Here is a 17,618-nt window from a genome sequence, read left to right as displayed (position 1 = left end):
CTCTCTGAATTGTCCAGCTCTGCTATAAATCTACAAAGAGATCTGCAGCTGTAATGTTGGTCTTCTGCTTATCAACCTAACTGAGCTCTTGTGTTCAGTCTGGAAGCACTTGATTCATGTTGGGACCTCTTAAAATTTTGCAGCTAACACAACCTAATTAGATAAATTGAAGCATGTAGGAATAGTGGTAATTCTTATATTTTCTAACTTTGTAGTGTTTCACTTTTAAATCTTTTTTCATCAGAACTTCCAAAATGCATGGAATCTGTGAAAGTCTGAGATGCTTATCTGTTGATAATTGATATCAAAGGGCTTTGTGTTAGAGAGCAAGTTAGATGATTTTGGGGCACATAATACTTTTGGTTAAGAGCCTTATAGAGGGTTGAAATGTGTTATTGACAGCATTATTGGCAATGCGAACACTCTTACTCCAGAATAAGAGTGCCTTGTTCCTGTTATCTTAATACATTTTAGATGTATGTTCAACTAAGCAGGAACAAATCACTCTTATTCCTGAGTAAGAATGTCAACATAAGGGGTTAATTGGGAACAACGCCCAAGTGTAGAGAATCCTTAAATGTAGTTCTTTGGGTAGGCTCTGCACATCCTGTTCATATGTTGCAGTAACATTGCAGCCCTGATAGTGCTTGTTGGAGCATTTTACTGCTACAAGAAGGTTCCACCATCAGGGCTGAACTGTCAGCGTATTCCATGAATATGAATATGTAGAGTCCATCTTTAAAAACTCTGTTTACAGGTGAATAAAATTTCATTTTTTTTCTTTAATACACTACACTTTTATAAAAGAGAAGTGTGTTTTATGGTATGTTGAAAGTGGACCTTTTGAATAGGCAGTAGGATTTTCTAATCTACTTATTTGTTGGTTTGACTTTTTTATATGTGTTTTTGCAAATTAAGAGGGTATATTTAAAGTTGGTTTCGTGACGATGGATTATACAGCTGTCAGGCTGAATCCCTTTAATTGTTCCAGACTTCTTAATGACTTTTTCCTCCCCATGCCCAAGGGGTTCAATTTTTTGTAAAAATAGATGGGCTTTGGGCCAAATCAGTGTACTCATCTTTAAATCACATTCTTTTGTATTTTCTAGCAGTAGGCAATATGACTTTGTCTGAAATTCCTTCTTCTGTGTAACTTGATTCAAGGACCAGTCTAATATAGGGCATCAGTCTTGGAGCAGATCATGAAGGACAAAAAAGAGCCATACTCTCCCTTTCCCCTGTAGAAGAAATTGAAGCTTTGGGGAGGGAAGGAGAGAGGGAGAAGTTTTGTATAAAATTCTAATTTCCTCGTAACAGGATTTCTTTAGTTATTGCCCAGGCATAGTCTTTATTGTAACTACATGTGAGGGAATTGTATGCATGGCAGCATTGTAAATTGGTACTAGTTATTCGCAGACCTATACATTAAATCTAAATTGTCTTATAAGTCTGATTTTTAAATATATTTTTAGTAGATACCTTTTGTGTTTAATAATCTAAAATACTGGTTCCTGTAACTTTTGCTCTGCAGGTTGGTCTATATGTAAAGCGAGGGTGCTCTAAAGGTTTGGTTGAAATTGAACTGTAAGTACTAAAACCATTTTTGCTGACTTTGTCTTGTGTTTCTGTTTTAATAAACAGATTTGTAAAAAGTTTTGTAGACAGCATCTATTGAGGTACTAGTGATTTGTGGTGTGTAAAGAGTATTGAAGCACAAGCTTACTATAATAAATTTTAAAGTGTCAGATAACTGGTTTGTAAGAAATGATCCATTAGCTAGCTAACAATTTGTCATTTTCTGCTGCAGCTTGCCTAATCTTTAAGGGAGGCTCCCGGCATGCAGAAAAAGAAAGAAAAGTGATATATAGAAAGCAAGTGTCTTGACTTAATCGTGTTAGATTTTGGTGTATTTAATGTTAAGTGATGCAATTACTGTTTTATGTAAACACTTATAACCATTAATATAACATGTAATTATATCCAAATTGTTCTATATTTAATAAAAAATAAAATTAAAACTCTTCAGGAACCTTTCTCCAACCTTGCATTGAAACATAACTTTGCATAGTACTTGTTGGGTTCTTGCCCCAAAGAACTTAGACTGCATCAAACAAACAGAAAAGACAACAGGCAGAAGAATAGGGAGGAAGGAGAGGCAGGGTAAAATAATAAAAGGTAGCATAACATTTCCTGCAGACTAAAAGGAACCAAACAGTTGGCCTCAGACGTGTATGGGGCGGTTGAACAAAGACTGACCCATTCCGAAGAGATTTCTTTGAAACCAAGCACAGGAGGTGATATTAGAAGCTGATTAACTAGTAAACATGTTGCTTGGGTAGGAAAGAGATGCCATGGTGACAGCTAATTACCAGTGAGGAGGGGGAAAAAACTGAAGGAGGTTATCCTGGATCTTGAGGAAACAGTGAACCTTGGTAGAGAAGTTGGTTCTAGGACCAGGAGTAACTGACCTGCCAACATTTGCATGGCTTGGTGATGGGTGGGCATTTGGTTGCAGAGTTGGAGAAAGAAAGAAGAAATATGGAATGATTGCTTCCTCAGCGCAAGATGAGGTTCTGTTGTTGTCCTTTTTAAATCAAAGGAGAAAAACTGTAATATGGGAAGGCATGGCTAATGAAAGGGAATCTGTTTTTTTTTTTCTCCTGAGAATGGAAACAGTACAATAGTACAACCATCATCGTAATATTCCATGAGTAATTGTAGGATAATATAAAAGGAAGATAGCAAGGACTGTAGTATCAGAAAGAAGGCGTGGGGTGGTGAAGGTGTGTGTTTTGTTTGTTAAAGCTGGTGCAACAGTCTTTCACCTGGACAATATAATACCGGACAATATAATACCAGACAACACCTTAGGTGAATGGAAAATAATAGGAAAAGGTGGGACTTAAAAAATCTACTTCACCTCAAGTAGATCTTTTGAGATTTTCTTCTTTGTATGTCTTAGTTTCCTCTTCTGGTGTGTTTGAGGATTTACATATTGTAACATACAGTTTAAAGACAAGGTATTGTGGTTTTATAATAGAGATGGGCATTCTGTGTTCTTGTGGAATGGAGTTAGCCAACCTTGTTCGAAGGATCAACCCCTTTAAGAACAGGGGGTATAGTATAAGTGGAACCGGAAGTTAATTATGTATGTGGTTTTCCCCATAGCATGGTGAAAATGCAAGGGGTGGGTGGGACTTGGTGAAGAGGGTCAGAGAGACCTTCTTGCTTGTGCACCAGGCTCAAGAACGCAAGGTGGGGTTAGACTATTTGCCCAGAAACTCTAGAGCTTCAACGTCTAACTCTGGCCATTCAGCATATGCAATAAAGATCTCTTTTCTACAATTTTGCCTCACATGTTGCTTATTGGTAACAAAATATGTAGTTAGGTCAAGTGATAGAATCAAGTAAGCAGGAAGACTGTGAGTAGCCAGTCTCTCACTGGTAAACTACTATGGAGCAACCTCTATCATCTTAACACTTCTTTCAGTCTCCTTCTGGGGAAATGCAGATCCCACAATTCCAAGTTTTAGAACAGGACTGGCTTTTCCTGGAACACAACTTCCCTCAAAGGAATCAGGCTACCCTGTTACACAGGCAAAGGAATGAATGATGGACACTTAGCTACAGCATAGTTTAGGGATGCTTTCTTCTTAAAACCCAACAGGAGAGAAGAAATGAGTGCAGTTGCCAATGCAGGTGTAAACCCAAGTCTCTCCAAACACACATCAGAGAATGAGAATTTTGCTGTCCTGCAGAGAATACTGTCTCAGAGAGAGGCCTATCACAATGTGGGTGGTACAGGAAGAGTGAGTTATCAAAATCCAGGAGGATATTCAAGGAATACATAGACAAGAGAAAGAAACTGAATATGATAGATCTCCAGCTTCTGATAATACAAAATATTGTAAACAGAGGCAGAAAGTGGTAAGGAAAGAACAAGGAATAATAGCACCATATCAAAACTAATCAAGGTAGATCCTAGTACAAGAAGGTAAAGAAAGGCAGAGGAAAGTGGTACAATCGGGACATGCATATATACAGTGAAAGTGGACTCAAGAAATTTTGTGGTTAGTCACAAAGTAGGCTGCAAACACTGCATTACTGATGGGATAAATTAATAGATCTTCTTGGAAGAATAAACCTCACTTAGTCTATTCTCAGCATAGTTATGTTTGTTTGAACAAGGTATGTAGATGCTATATGTGATAAAAATAGCCTGTAAAATGGCTTAACTGTAATAAAATCTCAGGGACAGATAGTACTGCCCTTCCTAAAGCAAGTTTTTTACACAGACTTCTTTTACTGAGAAATCTCATATTACAAAAATTTGTGCTGAAAATGACAAGTTTAGGGTCTCAGTAACATGCTTCCTGTGAGAACAATTCAATCAAATGCAAAATTTGATGAGCAAATAGCCCTTGTATGATAATTGAAACCAACTCTGCCATCCAATACATTGACCTTTCACAAGTTAAAAAAGCTGAAGAGCTTTGAGTAGGCTATACTCCTCCATCAGGGTTTGAAGTCACTGGGAATTGTGCTGCAAAGTTACTTTTCATGCTTTTGAAAATACTACCCTAAATATGGTGCCTAAACATTTAGCAGCCTAACTTAAGGTCCTGTTTTTGAAAAACTTGGCCAGTATATATTTATTTTTAATCACTTAACAATGAAACTATACTTATACGTTTTATTTTGAAAGTAAGATTTTTGTCACTAAGAAATAGTTTGTAATAAAAATGTTAACTTCTGCTGCAAACACTTGTTTACATGCTTTACTTGAAGTCATACATTATCTAAAAGCTTATGTCTACTTTAAGGTATGATGTGGAGCTGTCAAGTAGTGCTGTTACTATAGAAATGGGGTAAACAGTGACACCATCAACATGTTAAAATGACCACTGAAATATTTGTATTCTTTTCTGTTAGTTTAATGACTCTGTGTATTTCAGGACATAAAATTGGATTTCTTTGACTTCACAGCCTTACAACAACCATCTAAAGGGTAAAACAAAATCTAATAATAAATTTGTACAGCATGCTCCTGGCCTCAGATGCTAGAGTCAAGCCACATAAAGCATGGCTGAATTGCTTGCCAGCAAGCATTTGATCTTCATTGCAAGCTACATGTACATCAGAATCAACAAGGTCTAGCAATCGTGAGTCTCCTCAGAATTTCCCAATACACGCAATAAAGCGGTACAGGGTGTGAAAACCACCCAGGTGAATCACATTGGTACCAAGTTCATTTGGGAAGGTCCATTTCACTTGCTGAGCAACAACATAGATAGTCTGAATCCATTTCTGAACAGCATGCTGTTGTCCTAGACCTGCTGACATTTCTTTACATTTCAGCATTGTAGTATAGACTGTGGCCATGGCAGCTGGTTTGGCATCCACAGTAGTATATTAAGTCAACCACATCAATCATGTCTGCTGCTTGCCTATAAATGTGGCATATTTTGCTCTTTGGAGATAGAGTTAGTGCATAGGTACCTGCCATGTAGTTGCTTTTCTTTGGTGCAAGCTTGTGGTTGAAACCAGTCCAAAATACAATCACCTGAACGTGAACAGTATCACCCATTGCAATATGCGGTGTTGTTGTAGCCGTGTTTGTCCCAGGATATTAGAGAGACAAAGTAGGTGAGGTAATAACTTTTATTGGACCAACTTCTGTTGGTGAGAGAGACAAACTTTTGAGCTTACGCAGAGATCTTCTTCAGGCCTGGGAAACTAACTCCAAGTGTCACTGCTAAATGCAAGATTTGAACAGATTGTTAAACATAAGTAGTTAATGCATATTTCAAGGGACCATTAGTTAGTTGGTTTAGTTTCCCAGACCTGAACAAGAGCTCTGTGTAAGCTCAAAAGTTTGTCTCACCAACAGAAGTTGCTCCAATAAAATATATTACCTCACCCACCTTGTGTCTCTAACAGTATCATTGTCATTTGGTATTGGTAGGACATCAGGAGGTGGTAGTCTTAAAAAACCCCAGGAGAGATATCAGCTAGTGTTCATTTGTAGGTAATGAGTTTTTCTCAAATACTTTTTCATGGGTAGTCTGTTCTGGAGGTGTTCTAGGTTTTTCAAATACTTTCTCTGGGCAATCAGAATTTCTTATGCAATATGAAGCAAGTGTCTTTTCTTTCCCATGGTTCACTGGTATTTCTTGTGATGCTGGACTGTCTGCAGACTGTTCTTAAAATACCACTCTAGCCATGGAGTAGAAGGCCTTGTTTCCATCAGTGGTCTGTACATTTTTGTTTATGGGTATATCCAGGGCTGGCTCTAAGGTTTTTTTTTTTGCTGCCCCAAGCAAAAAATTTGCCGCCCCCCAGCTCCGAGAGCGCAATTGCCCAAGTGCGCAAAAAAAAGTCACTGGAATGCCTCCCCTGGAATTGTGCCGCCCCCAGCACATGCTTGCTTTGCTGGTGCCTAGAGCCGGTCCTGGGTATATCTACACTGCAATGAAACACTTGCAGCTGGCCTGGGTCAGCTGGCTTGGGCTCAGGTTGGAGGATTATACTGCAACTTTATGGATGCTTGGGCTGGAGCCCAGGCTCTGAGACCATCCCCTGTCATAGGGTCTCAGAGCCCAGACTCCAGCCCAAGCCCAAATGTCTACACTGCAATTTTATAACACTGCAGCCTGAGCCCTGTGAGTCCAAATCAACTGACCTGGGCCAGCCAAGGGTGTTGTTTTGCAGTGTAGACATACCCTGTATTATTATCTCCTTAATGGATGAGAATTCCAGCAGCATCAAGTGGTACAACTCCATTTGGAATGAACACACCTCCTGGAGTTTTTCTACTTCAGTTTTTGGAGCACTAGTGATGGACTACCTCACCTCATCATGGACTCTGCATCAGTTATGAAGCTGTAGTATGTCAATAAATTGGAAGACCCAAATTCATGGTGTGATAATTTTGGAACTGTTAAATATATGCACTCTGCAATTGAGAAGCATCTTCTTTGAATGTCTTCTGAAAGAAGATATTCATTGCTGGCTGAATTATATATCTCCATCAACCAAAGGACAAACTCCTGTACCAATTGGGGCACAAAAGTAGCTGACCTCAGTAAATGACAATCACCTGGCTTTGGATAATATTCTGAGGCTTTCATTTCAGCTATTTCAGACCAAAGGATTGAAACACCATTATGCAAAATCACTTGTACGTTTGAAAGCAGTTCATCAGGCTTACTCACTAAAAGAACATCCCTAAAATCTTTGGAAGACTTGAGTTCCTGCTTCAGATTACTAGCAGCTTGAATAGTATCAGCTAATGTTACTGTGCTCCACAGAGCAATGGTAGACTTGTCTTGTCCATGCTGTGCATGGAATGAAATTGCAGAACCATAGTGTTTTTCTAATTTTTCCTGTCATTTGCTACTAGAATGGTTGCAGTTTCTACATCTGAAGGAAGCAGAGCTTAATATCTTTTTAGCAGCTTGGACAAGAGAAGAGCCTTCTGGTACATAAGATCATTGTCTGTCTCTTCAATCAGGTGATGAAATGCAATGTCGGAAGGTGAATATTGTTGCAGTGTAACTGGATGGTTTTGCTTTGATTTGTTTTACTCAAATAGGACGAAAGGCATGTTGAGTGATAAACTGCATCGTTAGCAATGAAATCTTCCACAGATATTCTGCACAACGTGTCATCTACTCCTTGAAATGCTGCCTCCATTAGATTTGTTGCTCTCTTGTCTGTCTTGTGTGTTTCTCAAGCAAACAATGCAACAGGACCAATCGCTGCAGGACGTGCTTGCTGTGGTGGCAATAGAAGCAGGTGAACATGATGCTCTCTGATCAGATTCAGTATTTTTTTTCTTTCATTGGTTCAGTATAACTCTGACATGTCAAATTCAACTTGCTTGCATATTTCTGAAAGCAGCCCCTGTGACAGAGCATTCGTGGCACGTCATCCAAATTAGAAAACTCATCCGGTAGCCACCACTACAGTTAATCTCTCCTGGATTCTGCTGCCAAAATCACAGAATTCTGTCCAGCACTGGTACCTCCTGACAGTTTTGCGTTCTTTTGTTTTTCTTGACAAATAAGACATTTTTCAAAGTTTGTGAAGTCTTTTTCTCTTTGATGGAAGCTAAAAGGGGCTTATACTGCCATGTCTTCATATACTGTAACTTTCCTAGAGAGTTAAAATTCCCAAAATATATTGTTAACATTACCTCTACCACCATTTTTCATTTTGTACAAGTATAGACTTGTGCTAAATTAGATAGGAATTAATGCTAAATGTTAGTATCAAAATTACCATTTTTATTTAGTGGTCACTTTGACTGAAGCCTTGTATGAAGTTGTATATTGTCATCTGTAACAGTAATACTGACCTGTGTATAAGTGTCACTGAATTAAAAAGCTAGTTTATAGAATATTTCAAAGGCTAGTGGTACATGCAAAGGCAATTACAAATTAAAACCTCCCATCGGGCAGACTAGATGCTACATTGTATGTACTAAAACTTACAATGGAGAAGCATTAAATTAGAAATTCATGTAGATTTATATCTGCCCTCTATCTGGTACAAACTATGGGCATGCAATCATCAGCGTGAGATTGATATGGTCAGCAAATTTTAATTGAAAGTATAGAAAATATTATTACTTGTGATATATATTTTGACAATTAAGAATATGCAATGTGAAAACATTTCATGTTATATTGCAGAATGTTGATTTTTGCTATATCTAAACAGCTTCATTGGGGGGCAGCTTCATCTGCCCATGCAAAACCAGTAAAAATTTCTGTACACTTTTCTTTGGTATCTTTGATCAATAAACACCACATTAAGGTGTCGCAATTGAACTAAAACTGTCGTTCTAGTCATGTTGCAGTGTTTCTGGAACTGTGCAAAAAAAAATTAACACTTTTTTGTCATTCTGGGAACCACTGTTTCATCTCACCTATAGACCTACAGCACTACTTGGCAGCTCCACATTATACCTCATCTAAATATATGTAAAATAAGCTTCCAAATGATATAGGTGTGTGTAGGGTGGGTGCATTTAACTCCAAAAAATATGGTCTTTTTTGTAGAATTGCTACTTACCGATAAATCAATTATTTTAAAAAATCCGATTTATTTAAATCTGATTTTTTTATAATTTTCCTCAATCATTTTATCTAAATTAAAACTATCTTAAGATACATTATAGCTCAGAGATGGAATAGGAATGGAATAGGAATTATTAATTCTATAGTATGAGACAGTATATTCATGTAATGTTTAAAAAGTTTCGTAAATGAGTTCCAATAGTTCATGGATTAGGGACCCAATTTTATGGGGTTCCAGGGGCTTCTGTGTAGATTATTTAGGTTAATCTTTCTATTTACCCAGTGGGACTCAGTGCTCAGTCTAGAAGATACCATCAGAGATGCTTAGTTTTGCAGTTCTCAAACTGTGGATTTTTGTCTCCAGAGGTAACATGCTTGTTAACAGCAAAAATGTTTTTAAGTAAATAAATAAATACTATATAGAGGTGAGAAATAACAGACCTCAACTCTATTATCCCTCTGCAAATTTGTGTACACAGTCAATCCCTTACCCCTCTCTAAAGTGCAGAGTTTCAAAATGTTCAATGAATAGAAGATTGTTGGGGGTGGAATAGATCTGGACAAGGAGAAGAAGTCTGAAGATAAATGTGAGACGTGAGGAACATACGCTTGTTTTGTTAAAATATTATATGTTTGCTGTTGAACTAAAAAATCCAGAATACTTAATGTTGTTGTTTTAGTTAAATATAACAATTTAAATGTCTGTCTGGTGATCTCCTCCCAATGATTTCATAAATATGTTTCAATTACCTTTGGTAAATGAAATAACCAAACAATCATTCATTTTCTGATATAGTTGTAAAACTAATTTGAAAAGTTTTCAAAATAAATCGCTGTTTAAAAATGTATAGTGTATACCTTCTAAAAATGAAACCTACCTCTATCTGAGTTGTGAAGAACATGTATTAAGGTTATAACAACCAACAAGAATGCACTTCTATGTAGAAAACCATGATTAAATCGAGTCTTTCTGCCTAGTGATTTAAATCAAATCCACCCTGAGTAGAGTAAAGTGCTATTTTATGAATGAGGAGAGAAAGGGACAGGCTAATGGCATACCACAATTAGAGCACAAAGTGAAATGAGAGAGAGGATGAATAGGATCACTGGAGTCTGGAATAGTATCTTATGTAGATGATATCCAGTTTATTCTGTGAAAGTCATACATTTCTGTAATTTTTTTGATTTTAACAAAAGTGTAGGAAAACATCTAGCTAAGATCAAATGTAGAGAACCAGGCACTAGGTTAAATGGTGCAAACAGGGCTTGAGACATTTCAGACACCTATTATTCAGAGGATTATCCAATAGCCAATGGCTAATATAAAATATAGATATGGGGATGAACCAGCAAAGAACTAGTGAGAATCTGTCTCTTTCCCTCCTTCCCCTCTTCTGTAAATGGAGAGGGTGCTGTTCCCAGAAATTGGTGGTGGAACTCCATCTTTCACATCTGTCTGTGGCTAGGAGTTTCTGATCGATTGGAATTCCCTCACTTTCTCCATGCTACATTTATCTTCCTTCACCCAGAGCTTCTTGGCTGTTGTGAGGGCATAGTGGAGGGAGTGAAGACTAGCTCTTCAGTTTCTTTGAGTCCTCTCTTCCACCGTACCCTTATCCCAAATAGCTATTATGCTTGCTCCTAATGTTCCCAAGTAGCAGAGTGACCGTGATTCTTGACAATTTCTTACTCTCCTCCAAGGATCTTAATAGTAATTTCTGAATCATTGCTAAACAGAATGACCAAATTTGTTAAAGTTGTTAGCAGCAGCAGCAGAATGCTAATGTTTGTGGACTTGTGAAAACAACTTTCTGAATGTTAACTAGGGCAATGATCAGCTTTAATGGCTAGATCCTTCAAAATAACTTAAATTCTGCAGAAATGGGTTACTTAGACCACCTCTTTGGCCAAGGATAACTTTTTGCTTCATGGAGGGGAGAGGATTTTCAAAACATATAATGAAGGGATAGTCTTGGACACGCATTGACTATACTGCCAAAGTCAAAGGATGCCTGCAAGCCATAAAGAGATCCCCTTAATGCTTTTCCAGGCTCAGTTTTTCAAAACTTGTTTAGCTCCCATTTAGCACTTAAATGAAGTGGCTGACAGAGTTCTCAAATGCTCATCACCCATGGAGGAACATTTCTGAAAATTTGACAACACTCAGGGCTAAGCCTGTTAGGAAACCTGACCAATTCGTTTAGATGCCTAAATGGGAGTCTCACTCTTTTGAAATCCTGATCCCAGTTGTGGGTGCTGAGCACATCTAAAACTCTAGCCCGAAATCTTTTGAATTTTCCACTCTCTCATAGAAAAGATCAACCTAATAAAGATACTACCTGTCTTACAAATTAACTATATTGCAGCATATATCCTTTCGTGAATCTCAGCATAGTATTTAAAGACGCTGTTTTGATAAGAAGCGGGACAGAGGACAGACCTTGCATGAGCCCTGTCAATACAGTGATCAAGATAAGATGGGATTTGGCTCCCAAATACAAAGCTATATCGTTGGAGGGTCAAAGTGAGACAGTCTGGGGCATTTGGTGCTGCAATGTGTCTCCAGGTCACGCTTTTCTCTGGGAAGTAGTAAGGCAGGTCAAAGGAGATAAAGTAACCCAATCATACCTCACTTGAAGTATGGAGAGGGTCTTATGGTCTGTGGAGACCTTTAGTTGCAGAAGTCCAAATTTAATTCAGTACTTTGTTTAATTAATAGGGAAGTTTTCAGATGAAAGATTAGAGAGGAAGTGATCAAATATGGGACTACTTACTGATGGGACGCCTAATACCTTTTAGAATTTGAAATGTGTACCCCTCTGTTCCAGCTTGGGTGAATTTGACTCTAGGATCATAATTCAAATCAAGATCATGATGTATACAGTGGTGAAGTATTCTTGACCGTGACTAATGGAATATCATTAATGACATGGTAGGCATTTATAAGGAAAGGCATAGGGTTCACAAAAAAGGTATTCACATCCTTATCCCACTTGCATCTTAGTGCTGCTTTCCATGCAGCCCTTCATGCTTGGAACCCCACCTTCTCTTTCAAGATCTGCTCCTTTTAAGTCCCTGCTTAAAATACAGTTTTTCCAAAAGGCCTTATAAGCCCAATTATCTCCTTTTAAAGAAGTGTTAACTGAATAGACACTAGAAAAATAAACTAAACCAAACTAATGACAATTTCAAGACCACATGCTGACTTCACTGCTTATTTGCTTGCTGATACATCTCGTCCCCCATGTTTTGCTAATTAGATGGTAAGCATTTCAGTACAGGGATTTTGTCTGCATATTTATTCGTAAGGTATCTGGTATACTGTATTTTTAGTGTTATAAACAGAAAATAAAGAAATACTTGTTAGTTTAGTGGTATAATATTTTTGTTTTCCTCAGGAATGAGTACAATACAAATGGAATATACGCATCTAAATCTGTACTGTGCAGTAACAGACATTTCAGATATTTTAAACTATCGCTATGTGTGTTTTTTAAAAATTTATTTGCACAGTTACTTGAAAACTTGTTAAATGTTGCTACTGTTCACACTTGTAACAGTTTTTGAAACAGTTACATGGATACATTCACATGAGTACTATACTTACATGAATAATCTCATTGGCCTCAGTTGAGTGAAGATTTTTCAGGAACTAATGGGTCTAGTCATATGAGCAAGGAGTATTTTTGTGAGCAATGGCTTGTATGATTAACTCGTCACCTTGGATCATTAGATAATATGCAGCAATTCCTATTACATTCCTGAATTAGGATATATCTAATATCCAGTAATTTTTAACACTTTTTAAACCTGTTATTCACTTGCTAGTGATTAGTCATTACCATCAGAAATTGTGGGGCTTTTTTATTTAAAGCAACAAGATGTGTTACCAGTGCGGTCTGTGTGTATATTTCCAAAGTTGCTAAAAGTGTAAACGCTTAACATCTTTTTTCTATTAATCAGGTTTAAGACTCCTGACAATCTCATTATCACACGTGAGATTCATGTAGCAAACAATGCATCTGTGTGGTTTGTCAATAAAAAGCCCTCAACCCTGAAAATAGTAGAGGAGCAAATTGCAGCCTTAAATATCCAAGTGGCCAATCTGTGCCAGTTTCTTCCTCAGGTAGGAGAGACAATAACAGATAAAAATTGAGTACTGCTTTTTTTTTTGGTGGGGGAGAGGAAGGGAGGGAGAAGGGGATTGTGACTTTTAAAATTTGGCCTTTTAGTAGGGCGACTAGAGGTAGCTCTTTGGAAGGCCAAAAAGGGTTTTAAAAAAAAAACCAACCACCCCATTTTAACCATTTTTGTGTGTGCGGGTGTGTATGGCATGCATAATGTTTTAAGGCTAGCTAATTTTGTCAAATTAGGTAATCTTCCATAAAAAAAGGAAGTATGTGTTGGAGATGGCATGGTCCAATGGATAGGGATCAAGTTTAGGAGGCTGGAGGCCTGCACTAGGCTTGTTATGTGATCTTGGGCAAATTACTTTTTTCCCCTGTACCTTATTGAATTGGGGATCATGGTATTTGCCGTAGTTTGGAAAGTGCCATGCGTCTATGGATGAAAAATAATCAAAACTATTAAGTATCTTTAAATATAGAAGATACATTCTCCAAACAAAGCCAAGAGGAACCTGGGTATGTCTGGGAAAAGAAAAGTAGCAGAGAGCTCCATCATGTAGGTAGCTGGCTTCCTAGTATGTCTGAACTTGAGAACAGACACATTTAATTAGACACTCTCTAGACTAGGGGTAAAAGGTGTCATTTTAAAACATGTTGGCCGACATATTTTAATCAGGTGGTGGTTAAACTATGTTTATTAATGAGGTCGCTAATTTTTTTTTTTTAAATCAGTTTTTCACTACTCGACCTTAGCGGGAAAATGACGTTAAAACAAATTCTGGGAATGTGGCAGAGTGAAATTTTGAGCACTTAGGTTTTCCAGGGTGTTTTTGTTTTTGTTTGGAGAAATGTTCAGTGATCACCAGAAAGCCATGGACAATATTTGATAGCAATTAGATTTTTCAGCCAGGAGAGCTATGACTATATCATAGGCTAACTACTTGTCAGGATACTGTGGGCATTTTGAGGGATTTTGGATAACAGAGTTACAGGGCTGGCTGTAATATATAACTGAGGTGCACATTTAATAATAATTTATGCACTAACTTCCAAAGCTGTCTGACATGTAACTGTATGTTGTATGTGCATATTAGCTTGAGAGAGGCCAATATATTGCAATAAAATATTACTTTGTTGCTATAACATAACAGACCTGCAACATCATTGGTTTTTGGTTTCTGCTTTGCAGGACAAAGTTGGGGAATTTGCAAAACTGTCCAAGACTGAGCTTCTTGAAGCCACAGAGAAATCAGTTGGCCCACCAGAAATGTACCAATTCCACTGTGAACTAAAAAACTTCAGAGAGAGAGAGAGAGAACTTGAGGTAAGTACCTACATAGTAGAGGGACAGTGATAGGAGGGATTTTCATAGACCTTCCAGTTTATTTTTGTTTTTAACTATGATCAATAATAAGTAGATGTCAGGTACTTTTGTACAATATTATACTTTTACAAGAGTAATTGTTTGTTTTCTGACATTATGCTCACTTGTACAATGGCATAATAAGGAAGTATTCATATTTAAAAGTTGGGCTTCTGGCCAGGGAAGATTGTGTCAATATCGAGTTAACTGGCCAAGCTTGCAAAGGCCTTAAACTCAGTTCAGTGGCATTTGTCTTCTGTATGTAATACAATAACGTTTGAATGCCACATCCAGTCATTTCCAAAATTTCAGGGAATGTTTTAGGCATAAGTGTCCAGAACATTATTGATATGGGGGGAAATCTGAAAACTCCAAGGGGAAAATTGGGCGCACATGAAGCCTCTCCCATCTCATTAGTACAGCCACAGCTTCAATCACTTATGCCATTGTCTGTAGATCAAACAACTAATTAATGACACCCATTAATGCTTAACAGCATAACAATACCGTATCTCATCTCTGCCTATCCTCCAAATAAAGTTTAGTACGTTGACATTTATCTTCCAGTTATAAAGAATAATAATGGTGAGAGGAATGGGGCTGAATGGGGGCATGCACACAGCTCCTAACTTAAGGGGTAGAATATTATATGACAAACTGTGACATTGACTAGGTACTATGGCGATACCAAGCTAATAATAAAATGTCACTTTGTTTGCCATATAGTATCTGTTAATTTAATTAAACAAGATAGATAAAGGAATTATAAAGAGGTGCAAAACTAATAGTTATAAAATCGCTTCTTAACTGAACAAAATATCTCTACTTTCACTACTAATTAGAATTCACTCAAGAAAGAACAAACTGTGTAATGCAGTAATGAAAAATAGTTCCTCCCCCTCTCCTGTTGACCACTAGAGAATAATTTGTTTGATCAGAAAATGTTTTTTGTTTTTTTTAAAGATTAGTTGTGTTTGAATTACTCTTGTTACTTGTTGTAGCCATGTTGATCCCAGGATATTAGAGAAACAAGGTGGGTGAGGTAATACCTTCTATTGGACCAGATTTTGGTGGTGAAAGAGACACGCTTTCGAGTTTGTAGTCTTAAAAGTGTGTTTCTTTCAACAGAACTTGGTTCAATAAAAGATATTGGTTCATCCATCTTGCATCTCATTACCTATATCAAACTTGAGTTTCCATGGCACAATTATGTGGGAAAAGTTGTCCTGCACCTTCCAGTACTGTTGGCTATAACTAGGTTTGATTCTTCCTTTTTTGAAGAATGAAGTTTAGTTGCAATTAGAACACAACTAAATTGTTCTAAAACGTCTGTCTAATCCTTAATTTCTGCTCCGTTGACATACTTTTCATAATTTCTGCATACCCCTTTGTATTTAGTTATTTTAATAGAGTAAAGTAAATAGTGTAAAATATATTTTCTGACAGAGTTCATTGCAAGAGAAAACTAATTTCTTGGAGAAAATGAAGCAAAGAAATGAACGGTATAAGCAAGATGTGGAGAGATACTATGAACGCAAGCGTCATCTAGATTTAATAGAGATGCTTGAGAGAAAAAGACCGTGGGTGGTAAGTTTTCCCCCAATTTTTCTGAAAAACTATTATAAATCTGCCATATTTTTAAAAAGAGAGAGTTACTATGCAGTGAAATAAGTTTTTTTTCCAACCCAGAATAGCCTGAGCACTACCAACATTATCGAAAGTGTATAATTGTCCTGAAACATTGTGTTCTACCCCTGGCCTCACTTAGCTTTTGCCTAGTTGCACCTATTGCTTCAAGCAATGGCTTTGCCTTCCTTTTAAAGCAGGAAGTACTAGTGACTCCCTCCGCTAGATCAATCATTCAGTACTGTATTATTGGGTGGTGGTATTTCCAAGCAGCTGATCACCTTGTGCCCTACAGCATAATGAATGATGGGTCTTTTTGTTGCTTCAGAAGTAAGCCTTGCAGTGAGTTTCACAAATTGTTTTGTCATACAAGCACCTAGCACTGGAGATAAGTGCTTTACAGAAATCAAAGAGACTTGCTGGGTTAAAGGTAAATCATTTTGGCTTACTTAATAACCATCCTCTTATGTCCACAAGAGTCTGAATTATTTTGAATTACAAAATGTAATATTTCAAAACTGACTCAGATTTGGAGAATCAAAGTTATCATTTAAGCTGGGGTTGTTTAGTATTTTGAGGTATTTGTCATTATTATATTTATTCTGCTTTCATGCCATCGATTAAAGTTTCCTTTATGGGCTTAATTAATGAAGTATATGTGGCAAGTTTTTGGATCTTATTCACACTGACTGAAATTCACAGAGGGTGCAGAAAGCGTGGCACTCTATAGTAGGTTAGCCATGTAGTGGCACTGCATGAGGGGAGTTGCAGGTGTAGCAACCACACAGAAGCTCCCTGTACATTAAGGAAGAAGCCTCCATGCCAGCCATTGATCGGTAGACCTGAGGAGGGGCAACAGGATTCATAATTATGTGACTCAGGTGCCCCTAACCCACAGTACAAATGGTATGAAGGGACAGCTACTGGGGGACAAGGGCTATAGCTTTCCAACCTGGCAGCGGAGGATGGACTTTGCCCTTTTCTTTTATGTGGGTGAAGTGAATTTCTCCTCTAGTGGTAGGGGATACTTTTTACTCCTTAACTGAGTTATCTGTTTAAACAGGACAGCTATAAGCGGTGCACAGTTAATCAGGAAAGATCATTGACATCTCTGTCATTGGGGCAGTACTTTGAAGGCTAATCAGTAGAGACTAAGGAGAAAACAAATTAATGTTTGTCATAACACACATATTTCTGAATTGACTCTTACATTTGGAAACAAATGGTTCTTTGAGTAATGCCTTTGTAGATTCACACAGCTGAGACACACCTGCACACTTAAATTTTCCCAAGAGCTCTGTAGAAATCATTGATCACACTTTTGCCATCCTGAACATTTGAGTCTAAAGGGGGACAAGAAGCAGTCAGCCTGACCCCTACCTCCTAGTGGCTATCCCTCAGAACACTGAATTCACTTGC

General features: G+C 37.6%; 1 protein-coding gene across 1 annotated transcript in view; it reads left to right on the top strand.

Moving 5' to 3' along the window:
• Positions 1 to 17,618, top strand: part of SMC5 (structural maintenance of chromosomes 5) — a 76,399-nt gene that overhangs the window by 2,594 nt on the left and 56,187 nt on the right. Inside the window, exons 3-6 of the mRNA XM_074953261.1 lie at positions 1,532 to 1,584; positions 13,047 to 13,209; positions 14,400 to 14,534; positions 16,020 to 16,160. Of these exons, the coding sequence (XP_074809362.1) occupies positions 1,532 to 1,584; positions 13,047 to 13,209; positions 14,400 to 14,534; positions 16,020 to 16,160 (492 nt within the window). The remainder of the gene's footprint in view (positions 1 to 1,531; positions 1,585 to 13,046; positions 13,210 to 14,399; positions 14,535 to 16,019; positions 16,161 to 17,618) is intronic.

The sequence above is a fragment of the Natator depressus genome, chromosome 5, assembly GCF_965152275.1.
Source record: "Natator depressus isolate rNatDep1 chromosome 5, rNatDep2.hap1, whole genome shotgun sequence".
In the NCBI taxonomy this organism is placed as follows: Eukaryota; Metazoa; Chordata; order Testudines; family Cheloniidae; genus Natator; species Natator depressus.
This window is presented reverse-complemented; position numbering and strand designations above follow the sequence as displayed.